General features: G+C 47.0%; 1 protein-coding gene across 1 annotated transcript in view; it reads right to left on the bottom strand.

Moving 5' to 3' along the window:
• LOC139419351 (slit homolog 2 protein-like) overlaps positions 1–25000 on the bottom strand; it is a 110499-nt gene that overhangs the window by 22742 nt on the left and 62757 nt on the right. The window contains exons 17-25 of the mRNA XM_071169291.1: positions 24647–24813; positions 21903–22035; positions 21460–21528; positions 21169–21240; positions 16955–17026; positions 15808–15879; positions 13879–14042; positions 11576–11700; positions 10446–10543 (exon numbers count right to left, since the gene is read on the bottom strand). Coding sequence (XP_071025392.1) covers positions 10446–10543; positions 11576–11700; positions 13879–14042; positions 15808–15879; positions 16955–17026; positions 21169–21240; positions 21460–21528; positions 21903–22035; positions 24647–24813 — 972 coding nt within the window. The remainder of the gene's footprint in view (positions 1–10445; positions 10544–11575; positions 11701–13878; positions 14043–15807; positions 15880–16954; positions 17027–21168; positions 21241–21459; positions 21529–21902; positions 22036–24646; positions 24814–25000) is intronic.

Here is a 25000-nt window from a genome sequence, read left to right as displayed (position 1 = left end):
GGGGGGTATCAGACCTCCACATTAATACTATAGACAGGGGGGGTATCAGACCTCTACATTAATACTATAGACAGGGGGGGTATCAGACCTCTACATTAATACTATAGACAGGGGGGTATCAGACCTCTACATTAATACTATAGACAGGGGGGGGGGGGGTATCAGACCTCCACATTAATACTATAGACAGGGGGGGTATCAGACCTCTACATTAATACTATAGACAGGGGGGGTATCAGACCTCTACATTAATACTATAGACAGGGGGGGTATCAGACCTCTACATTAATACTATAGACAGGGGGGGTATCAGACCTCCACATTAATACTATAGACAGGGGGGGTATCAGACCTCCACATTAATACTATAGACAGGAGGGTTATCAGACCTCCACATTAATACTATAGACAGGGGGGGTATCAGACCTCCACATTAATACTATAGACAGGGGGGGGTATCAGACCTCCACATTAATACTATAGACAGGGGGGGTATCAGACCTCCACATTAATACTATAGACAGGAGGGTTATCAGACCTCCACATTAATACTATAGACAGGGGGGGTATCAGACCTCTACATTAATACTATAGACAGGGGGGGTATCAGACCTCTACATTAATACTATAGACAGGGGGGGTATCAGACCTCTACATTAATACTATAGACAGGGGGGGTATCAGACCTCCACATTAATACTATAGACAGGGGGGGTATCAGACCTCCACATTAATACTATAGACAGGAGGGTTATCAGACCTCCACATTAATACTATAGACAGGGGGGGTATCAGACCTCCACATTAATACTATAGACAGGGGGGGGTATCAGACCTCCACATTAATACTATAGACAGGAGGGTTATCAGACCTCCACATTAATACTATAGACAGGGGGGGTATCAGACCTCCACATTAATACTATAGACAGGGGGGGTATCAGACCTCCACATTAATACTATAGACAGGAGGGTTATCAGACCTCCACATTAATACTATAGACAGGGGGGTATCAGACCTCCACATTAATACTATAGACAGGGGGGGGTATCAGACCTCCACATTAATACTATAGACAGGAGGGTTATCAGACCTCCACATTAATACTATAGACAGGGGGGGTATCAGACCTCTACATTAATACTATAGACAGGGGGGGTATCAGACCTCTACATTAATACTATAGACAGGGGGGTATCAGACCTCTACATTAATACTATAGACAGGGGGGGGGTATCAGACCTCCACATTAATACTATAGACAGGGGGGGTATCAGACCTCTACATTAATACTATAGACAGGGGGGTATCAGACCTCTACATTAATACTATAGACAGGGGGGGTATCAGACCTCTACATTAATACTATAGACAGGGGGGGTATCAGACCTCTACATTAATACTATAGACAGGGGGGGTATCAGACCTCCACATTAATACTATAGACAGGGGGGGTATCAGACCTCTACATTAATACTATAGACATGGGGGGGAAGGTATCAGACCTCCACATTAATACTATAGACAGGGGGGGGGGGTATCAGACCTCTACATTAATACTATAGACAGGGGGGGGGGGGTATCAGACCTCCACATTAATACTATAGACAGGGGGGAGTATCAGACCTCTAAATAAATACTATAGACAGGGGGGGGTATCAGACCTCTACATTAATACTATAGACAGGGGGGGGGTATCAGACCTCTACATTAATACTATAGACAGGGGGGGTATCAGACCTCTACATTAATACTATAGACAGGGGGGGTATCAGACCTCTACATTAATACTATAGACAGGGGGGGAGTATCAGACCTCTACATTAATACTATAGACAGGGGGGGTATCAGACCTCTACATTAATACTATAGACAGGGGGGGTATCAGACCTCTACATTAATACTATAGACAGGGGGGGTATCAGACCTCCACATTAATACTATAGACAGGGGGGGTATCAGACCTCCACATTAATACTATAGACATGGGGGGTATCAGACCTCCACATTAATACTATAGACAGGGGGGGTATCAGACCTCCACATTAATACTATAGACAGGGGGGGTATCAGACCTCCACATTAATACTATAGACATGGGGGGTATCAGACCTCCACATTAATACTATAGACAGGGGGGGTATCAGACCTCCACATTAATACTACAGACAGGGGGGGTATCAGACCTCTACATTAATACTATAGCCAGGGGGGGTATCAGACCTCTACATTAATACTATAGACAGGGGGGGTATCAGACCTCTACATTAATACTATAGACAGGGGGGGGGGTATCAGCCCTCCACATTAATACTATAGACATGGGGGGTATCAGACCTCCACATTAATACCATAGACAGGGGGGGGGGGGGTATCAGACCTCCACATTAATACTATAGACAGGGGGGGGGTATCAGACCTCTACATTAATACTATAGACAGGGGGGGGGGGCTATCAGACCTCCACATTAATACTATAGACAGGGGGGGGGGGGGGGGGTATCAGACCTCCACATTAATACTATAGACAGGGGGGGGTATCAGACCTCCACATTAATACTATAGACAGGGGGGGTATCAGACCTCCACATTAATACTATAGACAGGGGGGGGGGTATCAGACCTCTACATTAATACTATAGACAGGGGGGGGTATCAGACCTCTACATTAATACTATAGACAGGGGGGGTATCAGACCTCTACATTAATACTATAGACAGGGGGGGGGTATCAGACCTCCACATTAATACTATAGACAGGGGGGGTATCAGACCTCCACATTAATACTATAGACAGGGGGGGTATCAGACCTCTACATTAATACTATAGACAGGGGGGGTATCAGACCTCTACATTAATACTATAGACAGGGGGGGTATCAGACCTCCACATTAATACTATAGACAGGGGGGGTATCAGACCTCCACATTAATACTATAGACAGGAGGGTTATCAGACCTCCACATTAATACTATAGACAGGGGGGTATCAGACCTCCACATTAATACTATAGACAGGGGGGGGTATCAGACCTCCACATTAATACTATAGACAGGAGGGTTATCAGACCTCCACATTAATACTATAGACAGGGGGGGTATCAGACCTCCACATTAATACTATAGACAGGGGGGGTATCAGACCTCCACATTAATACTATAGACAGGAGGGTTATCAGACCTCCACATTAATACTATAGACAGGGGGGTATCAGACCTCCACATTAATACTATAGACAGGGGGGGGTATCAGACCTCCACATTAATACTATAGACAGGAGGGTTATCAGACCTCCACATTAATACTATAGACCGGGGGGGTATCAGACCTCTACATTAATACTATAGACAGGGGGAGGTATCAGACCTCTACATTAATACTATAGACAGGGTGGGGTATCAGACCTCCACATTAATACTATAGACAGGAGGGGGATCAGACCTCTACATTAATACTATAGACAGGGGGGGTATCAGACCTCCACATTAATACTATAGACAGGGGGGGTATCAGACCTCCACATTAATACTATAGACAGGAGGGTTATCAGACCTCCACATTAATACTATAGACAGGGGGGGTATCAGACCTCTACATTAATACTATAGACATGGGGGGGAAGGTATCAGACCTCCACATTAATACTATAGACAGGGGGGGGGGGGGGGGTATCAGACCTCTACATTAATACTATAGACAGGGGGGGGGGGTATCAGACCTCTACATTAATACTATAGACAGGGGGGGTATCAGACCTCTACATTAATACTATAGACAGGGGGGGTATCAGACCTCTACATTAATACTATAGACAGGGGGGTATCAGACCTCTACATTAATACTATAGACAGGGGGGGGGTATCAGACCTCCACATTAATACTATAGACAGGGGGGGTATCAGACCTCTACATTAATACTATAGACAGGGGGGGTATCAGACCTCTACATTAATACTATAGACAGGGGGGGTATCAGACCTCTACATTAATACTATAGACAGGGGGGGTATCAGACCTCTACATTAATACTATAGACAGGGGGGGTATCAGACCTCCACATTAATACTATAGACAGGGGGGGTATCAGACCTCTACATTAATACTATAGACATGGGGGGGAAGGTATCAGACCTCCACATTAATACTATAGACAGGGGGGGGGGGTATCAGACCTCTACATTAATACTATAGACAGGGGGGGGGGGTATCAGACCTCCACATTAATACTATAGACAGGGGGGAGTATCAGACCTCTAAATAAATACTATAGACAGGGGGGGGTATCAGACCTCTACATTAATACTATAGACAGGGGGGGGGGTATCAGACCTCTACATTAATACTATAGACAGGGGGGGTATCAGACCTCTACATTAATACTATAGACAGGGGGGGTATCAGACCTCTACATTAATACTATAGACAGGGGGGGAGTATCAGACCTCTACATTAATACTATAGACAGGGGGGGTATCAGACCTCTACATTAATACTATAGACAGGGGGGGTATCAGACCTCTACATTAATACTATAGACAGGGGGGGTATCAGACCTCCACATTAATACTATAGACAGGGGGGGTATCAGACCTCCACATTAATACTATAGACATGGGGGGTATCAGACCTCCACATTAATACTATAGACAGGGGGGGTATCAGACCTCCACATTAATACTATAGACAGGGGGGGTATCAGACCTCTACATTAATACTATAGACAGGGGGGGTATCAGACCTCCACATTAATACTACAGACAGGGGGGGTATCAGACCTCTACATTAATACTATAGCCAGGGGGGGTATCAGACCTCTACATTAATACTATAGACAGGGGGGGTATCAGACCTCTACATTAATACTATAGACAGGGGGGGGGGTATCAGACCTCCACATTAATACTATAGACATGGGGGGTATCAGACCTCCACATTAATACCATAGACAGGGGGGGGGGGGTATCAGACCTCCACATTAATACTATAGACAGGGGGGGGGTATCAGACCTCTACATTAATACTATAGACAGGGGGGGGGGGGCTATCAGACCTCCACATTAATACTATAGACAGGGGGGGGGGGGGGGTATCAGACCTCCACATTAATACTATAGACAGGGGGGGGTATCAGACCTCCACATTAATACTATAGACAGGGGGGGTATCAGACCTCTACATTAATACTATAGACAGGGGGGGGTATCAGACCTCCACATTAACACTATAGACAGGGGGGGGGGGTATCAGACCTCCACATTAATACTATAGACAGGGGGGGGGGGTATCAGACCTCCACATTAATACTATAGACAGGGGGGTATCAGACCTCCACATTAATACTATAAACGGGGGGGGGGGGGTTATCAGACCTCCACATTAATACTTTAGACAGGGGGGGTATCAGACCTCTACATTAATACTATAGACAGGGGGGGGGGTATCAGACCTCTACATTAATACTATAGACAGGGGGGGGGTATCATACCTCCACATTAATACTATAGACAGGGGGGGTATCAGACCTCCACATTAATACTATAGACAGGGGGGGGGGTATCAGACCTCTACATTAATACTATAGACAGGGGGGGGTATCAGACCTCTACATTAATACTATAGACAGGGGGGGTATCAGACCTCTACATTAATACTATAGACAGGGGGGGGGTATCAGACCTCCACATTAATACTATAGACAGGGGGGGTATCAGACCTCCACATTAATACTATAGACAGGGGGGGGGGGGGGGGGGTATCAGACCTCTACATTAATACTATAGACAGGGGGGGGTATCAGACCTCTACATTAATACTATAGACAGGGGGGGGTATCAGACCTCCACATTAACACTATAGACAGGGGGGGGGGGTATCAGACCTCCACATTAATACTATAGACAGGGGGGGGGGTATCAGACCTCCACATTAATACTATAGACATGGGGGGTATCAGACCTCCACATTAATACCATAGACAGGGGGGGGGGGGGGGGGGGGTATCAGACCTCCACATTAATACTATAGACAGGGGGGGGGGTATCAGACCTCTACATTAATACTATAGACAGGGGGGGTATCAGACCTCTACATTAATACTATAGACAGGGGGGGTATCAGACCTCCACATTAACACCATAGACAGGGGGGGTATCAGACCTCTACATTAATACTATAGACAGGAGGGGGGGGGGGGTATCAGACCTCCACATTAATACTATAGACAGGGGGGGGTATCAGACCTCTACATTAATACTATAGACAGGGGGGGTATCAGACCTCTACATTAATACTATAGACAGGGGGGGTATCAGACCTCTACATTAATACTATAGACAGGGGGGGGTATCAGACCTCCACATTAATACTGTAGACAGGGGGGGTATCAGACCTCTACATTAATACTATAGACAGGGGGGGGTATCAGACCTCTACATTAATACTATAGACAGGGGGGGGGGGGGGTATCAGACCTCCACATTAATACTATAGACAGGGGGGGTATCAGACCTCTACATTAATACTATAGACAGGGGGGGTATCAGACCTCTACATTAATACTATAGACAGGGGGGGGGTATCAGACCTCCACATTAATACTATAGACATGGGGGGTATCAGACCTCCACATTAATACCATAGACAGGGGGGGGGGGGGGTATCAGACCTCCACATTAATACTATAGACAGGGGGGGGGGGGTATCAGACCTCTACATTAATACTATAGACAGGGGGGGTATCAGACCTCTACATTAATACTATAGACAGGGGGGGTATCAGACCTCCACATTAACACCATAGACAGGGGGGGTATCAGACCTCTACATTAATACTATAGACAGGGGGGGGGTATCAGACCTCCACATTAACACTATAGACAGGGGGGGGGGGGGTATCAGACCTCCACATTAATACTATAGACAGGGGGGGGGGGGTATCAGACCTCCACATTAATACTATAGACAGGGGGGGTATCAGAACTCCACATTAATACTATATACAGGGGGGGGTATCAGACCTCTACATTAATACTATAGACAGAGGGGGGTATCAGACCTCCACATTAATACTATAGACAGGGGGGGGTCTCAGACCTGTACATTAATACTATAGACAGGGGGGGGTATCAGACCTCTACATTAATACTATAGACAGGGGGGGGGTATCAGACCTCCACATTAATACTATAGACAGGGGGGGGGTATCAGACCTCTACATTAATACTATAGACAGGGGGGGGGGGGGGGGTATCAGACCTCCAAATTAATACTATAGACAGGGGGGGGGGGGGGTATCAGACCTCCACATTAATACTATAGACAGGGGGGGGGGGGGGTATCAGACCTCCACATTAATACTATAGACAGGGGGGGGGGTATCAGACCTCCACATTAATACTATAGACAGGGGGGGAGGGGGGTATCAGACCTCTACATTAATACTATAGACAGGGGGGGTATCAGACCTCCACATTAATACTATAGACAGGGGGGGTATCAGACCTCCACATGAATACTATAGACAGGGGGGGTATCAGACCTCCACATTAATACTATAGACAGGGGGGGTATCAGACCTCTACATTAATACTATAGACAGGGGGGGGTATCAGACCTCCACATTAATACTATAGACAGGGGGGGGGGGTATCAGACCTCTACATTAATACTATAGACAGGGGGGGGGGGTATCAGACCTCTACATTAATACTATAGACAGGGGGGGGGGGGGGGTATCAGACCTCCACATTAATACTATAGACAGGGGGGGGGGGGTATCAGACCTCCACATTAATACTATAGACAGGGGGGGAGGGGGGTATCAGACCTCTACATTAATACTATAGACAGGGGGGGGTATCAGACCTCCACATTAATACCATAGACAGGGGGGGGGGGTATCAGACCTCCACATTAATACTATAGACAGGGGGGGGGGTATCAGACCTCTACATTAATACTATAGACAGGGGGGGTATCAGACCTCTACATTAATACTATAGACAGGGGGGGTATCAGACCTCCACATTAACACCATAGACAGGGGGGGTATCAGACCTCTACATTAATACTATAGACAGGGGGGGGGGGGTATCAGACCTCCACATTAATACTATAGACAGGGGGGGGGGTATCAGACCTCTACATTAATACTATAGACAGGGGGGGGGGGGGGTATCAGACCTCCACATTAATACTATAGACAGGGGGGGGGGTATCAGACCTCCGCATTAATACTATAGACAGGGGGGGGTATCAGACCTCTACATTAATACTATAGACAGAGGGGGGTATCAGACCTCCACATTAATACTATAGACAGGGGGGGTATCAGACCTGTACATTAATACTATAGACAGGGGGGGTATCAGACCTCTACATTAATACTATAGACAGGGGGGGGTATCAGACCTCCACATTAATACTATAGACAGGGGGGGGGTATCAGACCTCTACATTAATACTATAGACAGAGGGGGGGGTATCAGACCTCTACATTAATACTATAGACAGGGGGGGGGGGGTATCAGACCTCCACATTAATACTATAGACAGGGGGGGGGGGGTATCAGACCTCCACATTAAAACTATAGACAGGGGGGGGGGGGTATCAGACCTCCACATTAATACTATAGACAGGGGGGGAGGGGGGTATCAGACCTCTACATTAATACTATAGACAGGGGGGGTATCAGACCTCCACATTAATACTATAGACAGGGGGGGTATCAGACCTCCACATGAATACTATAGACAGGGGGGGTATCAGACCTCCACATTAATACTATAGACAGGGGGGGTATCAGACCTCCACATTAATACTATAGACAGGGGGGGTATCAGACCTCCACATGAATACTATAGACAGGGGGGGGGGGTATCAGACCTCTACATTAATACTATAGACAGGGGGGGGGGTATCAGACCTCTACATTAATACTATAGACAGGGGGGGGGGGGGGGTATCAGACCTCCACATTAATACTATAGACAGGGGGGGGGGGGGGTATCAGACCTCCACATTAATACTATAGACAGGGGGGGAGGGGGGTATCAGACCTCTACATTAATACTATAGACAGGGGGGGTATCAGACCTCCACATTAATACTATAGACAGGGGGGGGGTATCAGACCTCTACATTAATACTATAGACAGGGGGGGGGGTATCAAACCTCTACATTAATACTATAGACAGGGGGGGGGTATCAGACCTCTACATTAATACTATAGACAGGGGGGGGGGGGGGGTATCAGACCTCTACATTAATACTATAGACAGGGGGGGGGGGTATCAGACCTCCACATTAATACTATAGACAGGGGGGGGGGGGGGGGGGGTATCAGACCTCCACATTAATACTATAGACAGGGGGGGAGGGGGGTATCAGACCTCTACATTAATACTATAGACAGGGGGGGTATCAGACCTCCACATTAATACTATAGACAGGGGGGGGGGGTATCAGACCTCCACATTAATACTATAGACAGGGGGGGTATCAGACCTCCACATTAATACTATAGACAGGGGGGGTATCAGACCTCTACATTAATACTATAGACAGGGGGGGGTATCAGACCTCCACATTAATACTATAGACAGGGGGGGGGGGGGGTATCAGACCTCCACATTAATACTATAGACAGGGGGGGGTATCAGACCTCCACATTAATACTATAGACAGGGGGGGGTATCAGACCTCCACATTAATACTATAGACAGGGGGGGGGGGGGGTATCAGACCTCCACATTAATACTATAGACAGGGGGGGGTATCAGACCTCCACATTAATACTATAGACAGGGGGGGGTATCAGACCTCTACATTAATACTATAGACAGGGGGGGTATCAGACCTCTACATTAATACTATAGACAGGGGGGGTATCAGACCTCTACATTAATACTATAGACAGGGGGGGGGGGGGTATCAGACCTCTACATTAATACTATAGACAGGGGGGGGGGGTATCAGACCTCTACATTAATACTATAGACAGGGGGGGTATCAGACCTCTACATTAATACTATAGACAGGGGGGGTATCAGACCTCTACATTAATACTATAGACAGGGGGGGGGGGTATCAGACCTCTACATTAATACTATAGACAGGGGGGGGGGGGGGTATCAGACCTCTACATTAATACTATAGACAGGGGGGGGGGGGTATCAGACCTCTACATTAATACTATAGACAGGGGGGGGGGGTATCAGACCTCTACATTAATACTATAGACAGGGGGGGTATCAGACCTCCATATTAATAGTATAGACAGGGGGGGTATCAGACCTCCATATTAATACTATAGACAGGGGGGGTATCAGACCTCCACATTAATACTATAGACAGGGGGGGTATCAGACCTCCACATTAATACTATAGACAGGGGGGGGTATCAGACCTCCACATTAATACTATAGACAGGGGGGGGTCTAACCAGGAGTTACTGCGTTCCCCTTCTTTCAGATGGCAGGTACCAGCGTTCTGACAGGGGTTACCGATACAGGCATGGAGAGGTTCCTCACAGTCCTGACCCTGCACACACACACACACACACACACACACACACACACACACACACACACATCCACACACACACACACACACACACACACACACACACACACATCCATACGCACACACACACACACACACACACACATCCATACGCACACACACACACACACACACACACACACACACACACACATCCATACGCACACACACACACACACACACACACACACACACACACACACACACACACACACACACACACACACACACACACACACATCCATACGCACACACACACACACACACACACACACACACACACATCCATACGCACACACACACACACACACACACACACACACACACACACACACACGCATACGCACACACACACACACACACACACACACACACACACACACACACACACACACACACACACACACACAAAGGGAGAGAGAGAGAGAGGTTACTGATACAGACTGTGGTACGTTCCTATGTTACTTGACCCTGTGATGTCTTACACCTAGAGTCTTCCCCAATCACAGAGACAAGAAAGAATACAGTCTGTCAGGGTCGAGGGTTGGAGGTCAGGGTCAGTAACTTGAATCTGTAAGGGCAGCTAGAGTCTGTCAGGGTTGAGGGTTGGAGGTCAGAGGTCATGGTCAGTACCTTGAATCCGTAGGGGCAGCTAAAGCGGTAGAAGGTGACAGGGTCAGAGGTCAGAGGTCAGGGTCAGTACCTTGAATCCGTAAGGGCAGCTATAGCGGTAGAAGGTGACGGGGTCAGAGGTTAGAGGTCAGAGGTCAGGGTCAGTACCTTTGAATCCGTAGGGGCAGCTACAGCGGTAGAAGGTGACGGGGTCAGAGGTTAGAGGTTAGAGGTCAGTACCTTGAATCCGTAGGGGCAGCTACAGTGGTAGAAGGTGACGGGGTCAGAGGTTAGAGGTCAGGGTCAGTACCTTGAAACCGTAGGGGCAGCTACAGCGGTAGAAGGTGACAGGGTCAGAGGTTAGAGATCAGGGTTAGGGTTAGAGGTCAGGGTCAGTACCTTGAATCCGTAGGGGCAGCTACAGCGGTAGAAGGTGACGGGATGGTTGGAGCAGGTACCGTCGTTGTGACAGGGGTTGGAGAGACACGGGTCACACTTCGCCTGGATACCCACATCTAGAGGACCTGCATTTAGACACAGAACAGTCATTGATACAACATACTGTACACAGCCCCCCATCCACACACAGTACAACACTAATATATACTGTACACAGCCACCCATCCACACACAGTACAACACTAATATATACTGTACACAGCCCCCCATCCACACACAGTACAACACTAATATATACTGTACACAGCCACCCATCCACACACAGTACAACACTAATATATACTGTACACAGCCCCCCATCCACACACACAGTACAACACTAATATATACTGTACACAGCCCCCCATCCACACACAGTACAACACTAATATATACTGTACACAGCCCCCCATCCACACACAGTACAACACTAATATATACTGTACACAGCCCCCCATCCACACACACAGTACAACACTAATATATACTGTACACAGCCCCCCATCCACACACAGTACAACACTAATATATACTGTACACAGCCCCCCATCCACACACAGTACAACACTAATATATACTGTACACAGCCCCCCATCCACACACAGTACAACACTAATATATACTGTACACAGCCCCCCATCCACACACAGTACAACACTAATATATACTGTACACAGCCCCCCATCCACACACACAGTACAACACTAATATATACTGTACACAGCCCCCCATCCACACACAGTACAACACTAATATATACTGTACACAGCCCCCCATCCACACACACAGTACAACACTAATATATACTGTACACAGCCCCCCATCCACACACAGTACAACACTAATATATACTGTACACAGCCCCCCATCCACACACAGTACAACACTAATATATACTGTACACAGCCCCCATCCACACACACAGTACAACACTAATATATACTGTACACAGCCCCCCATCCACACACAGTACAACACTAATATATACTGTACACAGCCCCCCATCCACACACAGTACAACACTAATATATACTGTACATACCTACATACACAGAGACAAAGTCCTGTAAGGTTTTCTGTCCCAAATGGCACCCTATTCCCTATGTAGTGCACTACTTTAGACCAGAGCCCTATTCCCTATATAGTGGTACTACTATAGACCAGAGCCCTATTCCCTATATAGTACACTACTATAGACCAGAGCCCTATTCCCTATATAGTACACTACTTTAAACCAGAGCCCTATTCCCTATATAGTACACTACTATAGACCAGAGCCCTATTCCCTATATAGTGTACTACTTTAGACCAGAGCCCTATTCTGCACACTGGAGGCTGATTGGTTCATAACAGCAGTATGGAGGTCTACACACTGGAGGCTGATTGGTTCATAACAGCAGTATGGAGGTCTACACACTGGGACTGACAGAGGAGAGAGAGGAGCATTCAGGTCAGAGGTCAGGGTTCAGGCACTGGGCTGGGATTGGCTGAAGGGACTTGGGGAGGCGGGACCAAGGGGGTAGTACTCGGATGTGATTGGCTACTTTACCTGGCACGAGAAGACCACAAGGCCCGGGGACGTCTACAATGTCGTCAATCAAACCAGGAAGATATTACGCATATGTTAATAAAAAGGATGAGATGTTTTGAATGTTTTGAATAATAAACTTTATAGACTGTTAATGTTTTAATAATGAACTTTATAGACTGTTAATGTTTTAATAATGAACTTTATAGACTGTTATTGTTTTAATAATGAACTTTATAGACTGTTAATGTTTTAATAATGAACTTTATAGACTGTTATTGTTTTAATAATGAACTTTATAGACTGTTGTTGTTTTAATAATGAACTTTATAGACTGTTAATGTTTTAATAATGAACTTTATAGACTGTTAATGTTTTAATAATGAACTTTATAGACTGTTAATGTTTTAATAATGAACTTTATAGACTGTTATTGTTTTAATAATGAACTTTATAGACTGTTAATGTTTTAATAATGAACTTTATAGACTTAGTGTTTTAATAATGAACTTTATAGACTGTGTGTATTTTTAGTCCACTAGTTGGTGGACAACAATATCTATGGCAACTGGTGGTCTCCTTCAAGAGCACTCCACAAGTGTGTGTGAGTGTGTGGGAGTGTGTGTGTGTGTTTGTAAGTGTGTGTGTGTGTGTTTGTCTGTGTGTGTGTGTGTGTGTGTGTGTATATAAGATGTGTGTGTATAAGGTGTGTGTGTGTGTGTAAGGTGTGTGTTACCTGTGCAGGTGAACTTCTTGGATGGTGTGGTCAGCAGTAGTTTGTCTGTCATGTCTCCAGGACCGGCACAGCGGGCGATACCCGGTTCCCTATACCCACTCTGCACCCAGTCAGAGAGCCACTGCATCCTACAGTCACAGTACAGGGGGTTGGCCCCCAGAGCCCTGCACACACGCACACACACACGCACGCACACACGCACACACGCACACACACACACACACACACTTAACATTGTGATACATTCCATTCAGTGTGTGTATTAGTTTTAGTATTTACTATGGATCCCTCGTGTGCACCTCCCATAGTCTGTTCTGGACTTGGGGACTGTGAAGAGACCTCTGGTGACATGTCTTGTGGGGCACCGATGTCTGAGCTGTGTGCCGGTAGTTCAAACAGAACTCTTTTTTTCATTTTCTTTTTTAAATATATTGACTTTCAATGTACCTTTCTGTGAAATGTTTTTACAATGCCTTTTGTTTTTGAAATATTTAGGACTAACTTATTTCTTGCCACCCATTCTGAAACTAACTGCAGCTCTTTGTTAAGTGTGGCAGTCATTTCAGTCGCTGTAGTAGCTGACATGTATAGTGTTGAGTCATCCACATACATAGAAACTCTGGCTTTACTCAAAGCCAGTGGCAATTCATATTTTATTTATTTAACTAGGCAAGTCGGTTAAGAACAAATTCTTATTTTCAATGACGGCCTAGGAACAGTGGGTTAACTGCCTTGTTCAGGGGCAGAACGACAGATTTGTACCTTGTCAGCTCGGGGATTCGATCTTGCAACCTTTCAGTTACTAGTCCAACCACTAGGCTACGCTGCCGCCCCGTGTTAGTAAAGATTGAAAAAAGTAAGGGGCCTAGACAGCTGCCCTGGGGAATGCCTGATTCTACCTGGATTATGCTGGAGAGGCTTCCATTAAATAACACCCTCTGTGTTCTGTTAGACAGGTAACTCTTTATCCACATTATAGCAGGGGGTGTAAAGCCATAACACCCTCTGTGTTCTGTTAGACAGGTAACTTTTTATCCACAATACATCAGGGGGTGTAAAGCCATAACACCCTCTGTGTTCTGTTAGACAGGTAACTCTTTATCCACATTATATCAGGGGGTGTAAAGCCATAACACCCTCTGTGTTCTGTTAGACAGGTAACTCTTTATCCACATTATAGCAGGGGGTGTAAAGCCATAACACCCTCTGTGTTCTGTCAGACAGGTAACTCTTTATCCACATTATAGCAGGGGGTGTAAAGCCATAACACCCTCTGTGTTCTGTTAGACAGGTAACTCATTATCCACATTATAGCAGGGGGTGTAAAGCCATAACACCCTCTGTGTTCTGTTAGACAGGTAACTCTTTATCCACATTATAGCAGGGGGTGTAAAGCCATAACAGATAATGTCAAAAGCCGCACTGAAGTCTAACCAAACAGCCCCCATAATCATTTTTTATTATAAAATGTCTCTCAGCCAATCAGCAGTCATTTGTGTAAGTGCTGTCCTTGATGAATATCCTGTCAGCTGAAAATATATTGCTCATGTGTTTACTATGATAAAACCCCCCATTGTATCTGTTCAAACACGATTTAACGGGCTGATTGCTGTTTGAGTCAGTAAAGGGGACTTCACTATTCTTAGGTAGCGGAATGACTTCAGCTTCCCTCCAGGCCTGAGGGAACACCCTTTCCTATAGGCTTAGGTTGAACAGATGGCCAATAGGAGTGGCAATATCGTCCGCTATATTATCCTAATTAATTATGACTGATTATCAGTAATTTTCCATCCAAGTGATCAGACCCAGGTGGCTTGTCGTTGTTGTATAGACATTAATGAGTGGTGTGTGCATGCGTTTGTGTTACTCACAGGTGAGAGAGCGAGGCCAGGCCTATATTATCCTAATTAATGTGTTTGTGTTACTCACAGGTGAGAGAGCGAGTCCAGGTCTTTGAAAGCTCCCTCCGGTATCACAGATATGTCGTTTCCATGGAGAGACCTACAGACACGCAACAACAGGTTACCATGGGGACCTACAGACACGCAACAACAGGTTACCATGGGGACCTACAGACACACAACAACAGGTTACCATGGGGACCTACAGACACGCAACAACAGGTTACCATGGGGACCTACAGACACACAACAACAGGTTACCATGGGGACCTACAGACACGCAACAACAGGTTACCGTGGGGACCTACAGACACGCAACAACAGGTTACTGTAGACACCTACAGACACGCAACAACAGGTTACTGTAGACACCTACAGACACACAACACCAGGTTACCATGGGGACCTACAGACACGCAACAACAGGTTACCATGGGGACCTACAGACACGCAACAACAGGTTACCATGGGGACCTACAGACACGCAACAACAGGTTACCATGTGGACCTACAGACACGCAACACCAGGTTACCATGGGGACCTACAGACACGCAACAACAGGTTACCATGGGGACCTACAGACACACAACAACAGGTTACCATGGGGACCTACAGACACGCAACAACAGGTTACTGTAGACACCTACAGACACACAACAACAGGTTACCGTAGACACCTACAGACACACAACAACAGGTTACCATGGGGACCTACAGACACACAACAACAGGTTACCATGGGGACCTATAGACACACAACAACAGGTTACCATGGGGACCTACAGACACACAACAACAGGTTACTGTAGACACCTACAGACACACAACAACAGGTTACCGTAGACACCTACAGACACACAACAACAGGTTACCATGAGGACCTACAGACACACAACAACAGGTTACCATGGGGACCTACAGACACGCAACAACAGGTTACCATGGAGACATACAGACACACAACATCAGGTTAACCATGGAGACATACAGACACAAAACAACAAGTTACCATGGAGACCTACAAACACAAAACAACAGGTTACCATGGAGACATACAGACACGAAACAACAGGTTACCATGGAGACCTATAAACACAAAACAACAGGTTACCATGGCGACATACAGACACACAACGACAGGTCATCTAGTTCCATAGATACCACGGATACTCACAGTAACCGTAGAGACTTGAGTCCATCGAAGGCCCTGACTGGTACGCACCTCAAACGGTTGTAGCTTAGGATTCTACACACACAGAGAGACACGTTAAAACACACTACAGACAGCCTTGGTACAACGTTGAAGTTTAGAAGCCATCTGAAATACAAAACATAGAGTTACACACCGAGTGTACAAAACATTAGGAACACCTTCCTAATATTGTGTGCCACCCCCCTGTTTGCCCTCAGAACAGCCTCAATTCGTCGGGGCAGGGACTCTACAAGGTGTTGAAAGCGTTCCCCAGGGATGCTTGCCCGTGTTGACTCCAACGCTTCCCTCAAGTGTCAAAGTTGGCTGGATGTCCTTTGGGTGGTGGACCATTCTTTGATACACTGTTGAGCTTTAAAAACCCAGCAGCGTTGCAGTTCTTGAATCAAACAGCTAGGCCTGGCACCTACTACCATACACCCCCCCCCCCACCCCCCCCTATGAAACATCCTTCATCTACATGTCTCCTCCCCTTCATCTACATGTCTCCTCCCCTTCATCTACATGTCTCCTCCCCTTCATATACATGTCTCCTCCCCTTCATCTACATGTCCCCCCCCCTTCATCTACATGTCTCCTCCCCTTCATCTACATGTCTCCTCCCCTTCATCTACATGCCTCCTCCCCTTCATCTACATGTCTCCTCCCCTTCATCTACATGTCTCCTCCCCTTCATCTACATGTCTCCTCCCCTTCATCTACATGTCTCCTCTCCTTCATCTACATGTCTCCTCCCCTTCATCTACATGTCTCCTCCCCTTCATCTACATGTCTCCTCCCCTTCATCTACATTGAAGTGGATTTAACAGGTGACATCAATAAAGGATCATATATTTCACCTGGATTCACCTGGTCAGTCTGTATTCTCAGGTACTGTAATTGATCATATCTTTCACCTGGTCAGTCTATATTCTCAGGTACTGTAATTGATCATATATTTCACCTGGTCAGTCTATATTCTCAGGTACTGTAATGGATCATATCTTTCACCTGGTCAGTCTGTATTCTCAGGTACTGTAATTGATCATATATTTCACCTGGTCAGTCTATATTCTCAGGTACTGTAATGGATCATATCTTTCACCTGGTCAGTCTGTATTCTCAGGTACTGTAATTGATCATTTCTTTCACCTGGTCAGTCTATATTCTCAGGTACTGTAATGGACCATCATTTCTTTCACCTGGTCAGTCTGTATTCTCAGGTACTGTAATTGATCATATCATTCACCTGGTCAGTCTATATTCTCAGGTACTGTAATTGATCATATCTTTCACCTGGTCAGTCTATATTCTCAGGTACTGTAATGGATCATATCTTTCACCTGGTCAGTCTATATTCTCAGGTACTGTAATTGATCATATCTTTCACCTGGTCAGTCTATATTCTCAGGTACTGTAATGGATCATATCTTTCACCTGGTCAGTCTGTATTCTCAGGTACTGTAATGGATCATATCTTTCACCTGGTCAGTCTATATTCTCAGGTACTGTAATTGATCATATCTTTCACCTGGTCAGTCTATATTCTCAGGTACTGTAATTGATCATATATTTCACCTGGTCAGTCTATATTCTCAGGTACTGTAATGGATCATATCTTTCACCTGGTCAGTCTGTATTCTCAGGTACTGTAATGGATCATATCTTTCACCTGGTCAGTCTATATTCTCAGGTACTGTAATGGATCATATCTTTCACCTGGTCAGTCTATATTCTCAGGTACTGTAATGGATCATATCATTCACCTGGTCAGTCTATATTCTCAGGTACTGTAATGGATCATATCTTTCACCTGGTCAGTCTATATTCTCAGGTACTGTAATGGATCATATCTTTCACCTGGTCAGTCTATATTCTCAGGTACTGTAATGGATCATATCTTTCACCTGGTCAGTCTATATTCTCAGGTACTGTAATGGATCATATCTTTCACCTGGTCAGTCTATATTCTGAGGTACTGTAATGGATCATATCTTTCACCTGGTCAGTCTATATTCTCAGGTACTGTAATGGATCATATCTTTCACCTGGTCAGTCTGTATTCTCAGGTACTGTAATGGATCATATCTTTCACCTGGTCAGTCTATATTCTCAGGTACTGTAATGGATCATATCTTTCACCTGGTCAGTCTATATTCTCAGGTACTGTAATGGATCATATCATTCACCTGGTCAGTCTATATTCTCAGGTACTGTAATGGATCATATCTTTCACCTGGTCAGTCTATATTCTCAGGTACTGTAATGGATCATATCTTTCACCTGGTCAGTCTATATTCTCAGGTACTGTAATGGATCATATCTTTCACCTGGTCAGTCTATATTCTCAGGTACTGTAATGGATCATATCTTTCACCTGGTCAGTCTATATTCTCAGGTACTGTAATGGATCATATCTTTCACCTGGTCAGTCTATATTCTCAGGTACTGTAATTGATCATATCTTTCACCTGGTCAGTCTGTATTCTCAGGTACTGTAATTGATCATATCTTTCACCTGGTCAGTCTATATTCTCAGGTACTGTAATGAATCATATCTTTCACCTGGTCAGTCTGTATTCTCAGGTACTGTAATTGATCATATCTTTCACCTGGTCAGTCTATATTCTCAGGTACTGTAATGGATCATATCTTTCACCTGGTCAGTCTGTATTCTCAGGTACTGTAATGGATCATATCTTTCACCTGGTCAGTCTATATTCTCAGGTACTGTAATGGATCATATCTTTAACCTGGTCAGTCTATATTCTCAGGTACTGTAATGGATCATATCTTTCACCTGGTCAGTCTATATTCTCAGGTACTGTAATGAATCATATCTTTCACCTGGTCAGTCTATATTCTCAGGTACTGTAATTGATCATATCTTTCACCTGGTCAGTCTATATTCTCAGGTACTGTAATTAAATCATATCTTTCACCTGGTCAGTCTATATTCTCAGGTACTGTAATGGATCATATCTTTAACCTGGTCAGTCTGTATTCTCAGGTACTGTAATTGATCATATCTTTCACCTGGTCAGTCTATATTCTCAGGTACTGTAATGGATCATATCTTTCACCTGGTCAGTCTATATTCTCAGGTACTGTAATGGATCATATCTTTCACCTGGTCAGTCTATATTCTCAGGTACTGTAATGGATCATATCTTTCACCTGGTCAGTCTGTAACCCTAACCCTAACCCTAACCCTGGTCAGTCTATATGGGGTTAGGGTTAGGGTTAGGGTTGGGGTCAGGGGTTAAAGTTCTCAGGTTCTGTAATTATACTCCTGAAAATAACAATACAAACACATAGGCAAGAGTACAATCAATCAATCAATCAATCAATCAAATCAAATCCAATGTATTTAAGAAGCCATTTCTACATCAGCCGATGCGACACAGTTTTGTTGTACTATCCTTGTGGGGACTAAACATTTTGATTCAAAATCCTATGTTCCCTAACCCCTAACCTTAACCCCTAACCCTAATTCTGACCCTAAACCCTAACCCAAATTCTAACCCAAATTCTAACCCAAATTCTAACCCTAACTCCTAACCCAAACTCCTAACCCAAACTCCTAACCCTAACTCCTAACCCTAACTCCTAACTCCTAACCCTAATTCTAACCCTAACTCCTAACCCTAACTCCTAACCCTAACTCCTAACCCTAATTCTAACCCTAACTCCTAACCCTAACTCCTAACCCTAACTCCTAACCCTAACTCCTAACCCTAGCTCCTAACCCTAGCTCCTGACCCTAACTCCTAACCCTAACTCCTAACCCTAACTCCTAACCCTAATTCTAACCCTAACTCCTCACCCTAACTCCTAACTCCTAACCATAACTCCTAACTCCTAACTCCTAACCCGAACTCCTAACCCTAACTCCTAACCCCAGCTCCTAACCCTAACTCCTAACCCTAAACCACCTCCTCCTCCACCCCCCCCCCCCCCCCCCCCCCCGATCCTTCTGGTCCTCACGAGGATAGTAAACCCCCTCATCCACCCCCCCCCCCACACACACCCCCAGCCCAACGAGACATATAGTCAGCAGACTCACAGTGTCAGTAGTTCTGTCATGTTACTCAGGCTGTAGTTGGACAACGTGCTGATTTGGCTCCTAACCCTAACTCTAACCCTACCAGGATAGTAACCCCCCCCAGCCCAACGAGACATATAGTCAGCAGACTCACAGTGTCAGTAGTTCTGTCATGTTGCTCAGGCTGTAGTTGGACAACGTGCTGATTTGGTTGTTACTCAGATCACTGAAACAACAAGGGGAAGCACCATGTAACACACACTCATGCTCACAGAGGCTTGTATACACACACACACACACACACACACACACACATGATAGACAATATTTCCAGCCAGAGTTAGTGCTACAGGCAGACTGCAGACAACAAGTCACTCTGGACAAACACTGGTGTGTGTGTGTGTGTCTGTGTGTGTGTGTGTGTGTGTGTGTGTGTGTCACCTACATGAGTGTTAAGTGCTTGTAATTTGAGAGTTCCACTGGAACTTGTGTGAGCTGGTTACCATCCAGATACCTAGAGAGAGAGGGAGAGAGAGAGGGGAGAGAGGAGAGAGGAGAGAGAGGAGAGAGGGAGAGAGAGAGACAGAGCGAGAGAGAGGAGAGGGAGAGAGAGAGAGAGAGAGAGAGAGGGAGAGAGAGGGAGAGAGACAGAGAGAGGAGAGAGAGACAGAGAGAGAGAGAGACAGGTAGTCAGACAGTTAGACAGTTAGACAGTTAGACAGACAGACAGACAGACAGACAGACAGACAGACAGACATGTAGAGACAGACAGACAGACAGACAGACAGACAGAGTGAGTGAGTGAGTGAGTGAGTGAGTGAGTGAGTGAGTGAGTGAGTGAGTGAGTGAGTGACAGACAGACAGACAGACAGACAGATGAGATCTCACAGTTCTGTGGTGTCCTTGGGCAGTCCTTTAGGCAGGGTGCTGAGGCCCTTGTTACTACAGCGGACCACTGTATCCAGACAGCTGCATTCTGCAGGACACCTCAACACTGGACTACAACTGTTCTCATCATTACCTAGAGGGAGAGAGGAAGGAGAGAGGAGAGAGGAGGGAGAGAGGAAGGAGAGAGGAGAGAGGAGGGAGAGAGGAAGGAGAGAGGAGGGAGAGAGTGGAGAGGAGGGAGAGAGGAAGGAGAGAGGAGAGAGGAGGGAGAGAGGAGGGAGAGAGTGGAGAGGAGGGAGAGAAGAGGGAGAGAGGAAGGAGAGAGGAGGGAGAGAGTGGAGAGGAGGGAGAGAGGAGGGAGAGAGGAGGGAGAGAGGAAGGAGAGAGGGAGGAGAGAGGAGAGAGAGAGGAGAGAGGAGGGAGAGAGGAAGGAGAGAGGAGGGAGAGAGAGGAGAGGAGGGAGAGAGGAAGGAGAGAGGAGGGAGAGAGTGGAGAGGAGGGAGAGAGGAGGGAGAGAGAGGAGAGGAGGGAGAGAGGAGGGAGAGAGAGGAGAGAGAGGGGAGTGAGAGAGGAAGGAGAGAGGAGGGAGAGAGAGGAGAGGAGGGAGAGAGGAAGGAGAGAGGAGGGAGAGAGTGGAGAGGAGGGAGAGAGGAAGGAGAGAGGAAGGAGAGAGGAGAGAGGAGGGAGAGAGGAGGGAGAGAGTGGAGAGGAGAGAGGAGGGAGAGAGGAAGGAGAGAGGAGAGAGGAGGGAGAGAGGAGGGAGAGAGAGGAGAGGAGGGAGAGAGGAAGGAGAGAGGAGGGAGAGAGTGGAGAGGAGGGAGAGAGGAAGGAGAGAGGAAGGAGAGAGGAGGGAGAGAGAGGAGAGGAGGGAGAGAGGAAGGAGAGAGGAGGGAGAGAGTGGAGAGGAGGGAGAGAGGAGGGAGAGAGGAAGGAGAGAGGAAGGAGAGAGGAGAGAGGAGGGAGAGAGGAGGGAGAGAGGAGGGAGAGAGTGGAGAGGAGAGAGGAGGGAGAGAGGAAGGAGAGAGGAGAGAGGAGGGAGAGAGGAGGGAGAGAGTGGAGAGGAGGGAGAGAGTGGAGAGAGGAAGGAGAGAGGGAGGAGAGAGGAGAGAGAGAGGAAGGAGAGAGGAGGGAGAGAGGAAGGAGAGAGGAGAGAGAGTGGGGAGAGAGGAAGGAGAGAGAGGAGAGAGGAGAGAGAGAGGAAGGAGAGAGGAGGGAGAGAGGAAGGGGAGAGGAGGGAGAGAGGAGGGAGAGAGGAGGGAGAGAGGAGGGAGAGAGGAGGGAGAGAGGAAGGAGAGGGGGGAGAGAGGAAGGAGAGAGGAGAGAGAGAGGGGAGAGACAGAGGAGAGAGAGGAGAGTGGAGAGAGAGAGGAGAGAGAGTGGGGAGAGAGGAAGGAGAGAGGAGAGAGGAGGGAGAGAGGAAGGAGAGAGGAAGGAGAGAGAAGGGAGAGAGGAGAGAGGAGGGAGAGAGGAGGGAGAGAGGAAGGAGAGAGGAAGGAGAGAAGAGAGAGATTGGAGGGGGAGAGGAAGGAGAGAGGAGGGAGAGAGGAAGGAGAGAGGGAGGAGAGAGGAGGGAGAGAGGAAGGAGAGAGGAGAGAGAGTGGGGAGAGAGGCAGGAGAGAGAGGAGAGAGGAAGGAGAGAGGAGAGAGAGGGGAGTCAGAGAGGAAAGAGAGGGGAGTGAGAGAGGAAGGAGAGAGGAGGGAGAGAGGAAGGGGAGAGGATGGAGAGAGGAGGGAGAGAGGAGGGAGAGAGGAAGGAGAGGGGGGGAGAGAGGAGAGAGTGGGGAGAGAGGGAGGAGAGAGAGGAGAGAGGAGAGAGAGAGGAGAGAGAGTGGGGAGAGAGGAAGGAGAGAGAGGAGAGAGGAGAGAGAGAGAGAACGAATGGTGACTGTTCTAGAGAACTACTTCTAAGTTCTGACACTGAGTCTGGTTTATATCTTAGCTACCGTCGTCGCAGGTGAAGTCCTATTTGGGGTACAAACGCACAAGTACATTCCTGGCCTAAACAGAGCCCTCAGCCCTCCTGCCTCGTGGTCCTGTGGTGTAGTGGTCTAAACAGAGCCCTCAGCCCTCCTGCCTCGTGGTCCTGTGGTGTAGTGGTCTAAACAGAGCCCTCAGCCCTCCTGCCTCGTGGTCCTGTGGTCTAAACAGAGCCCTCAGCCCTCCTGCCTCATGGTCCTGTGGTCTAAACAGAGCCCTCAGCCCTCCCACCTCATGGTCCTGTGGTATAGTGGTCTAAACAGAGCCCTCAGCCCTCCTGCCTCATGGTTGTGTGGTCTAAACAGAGCCCTCAGCCCTCCTGCCTCGTGGTCCTGTGGTCTAAACAGAGCCCTCAGTCCTCCTGCCTCATGGTCCTGTGGTCTAAACAGAGCCCTCAGCCCTCCTGCCTCGTGGTCCTGTGGTGTAGTGGTCTAAACATAGCCCTCAGGCCTCGTGGTGATGTGGTGTAGTGGTCTAAACATAGCCCTCAGCCCTCCTGCCTCGTGGTCCTGTGGTGTAGTGGTCTACACAGAGCCCTCAGCCCTCCTGCCTCGTGGTCCTCTGGTGTAGTGGTCTAAACAGAGCCCTCAGCCCTCCTGCCTCGTGGTGATGTGACCATCGATGTCTGGGTGCTTTTTCGCTGAGCAAGGCATATATCCCATGTACTCACCACCTTTTCATACGTCCCAAATCCAACGCAATGTCTAGTGACCGGGCTGATGTGTGTGTGTGTGTGTATCTGTGTGTGTGTGTGTGTGTGTGTTTACCATCGTCACAGGTGAAGTCCTGTGCGGCTACATCCTGTATAGGGATCTCTTTCAGGAAGTAAGGGTTCTGACAGCGGGGGTTGCCCGTGACGATACGCTTCCTCCTCAGCCAATCACCAAGCCATGCCAGGTGGCAGTTACAGTTGAAGGGATTGGCCAGCAGGTTCCTGAGAACATAAACAGGAGAGGTCAGTTACAGGTGAAGGGATTGGCCAGCAGGTTCCTGAGAACATAAACAGGAGAGGTCAGTTACAGGTGAAGGGATTGGCCAGCTGGTTCCTGAGAACATAAACAGGAGAGGTCAGTTACAGGTGAAGGGATTGGCCAGCTGGTTCCTGAGAACATAAACAGGAG

This window comes from Oncorhynchus clarkii, chromosome 10 (assembly GCF_045791955.1).
Source record: "Oncorhynchus clarkii lewisi isolate Uvic-CL-2024 chromosome 10, UVic_Ocla_1.0, whole genome shotgun sequence".
NCBI lineage: Eukaryota > Metazoa > Chordata > Actinopteri > Salmoniformes > Salmonidae > Oncorhynchus > Oncorhynchus clarkii.
The sequence above is the reverse complement of the archived record's forward strand: the minus strand, read 5'-3'. Positions and strand labels throughout refer to the sequence as shown.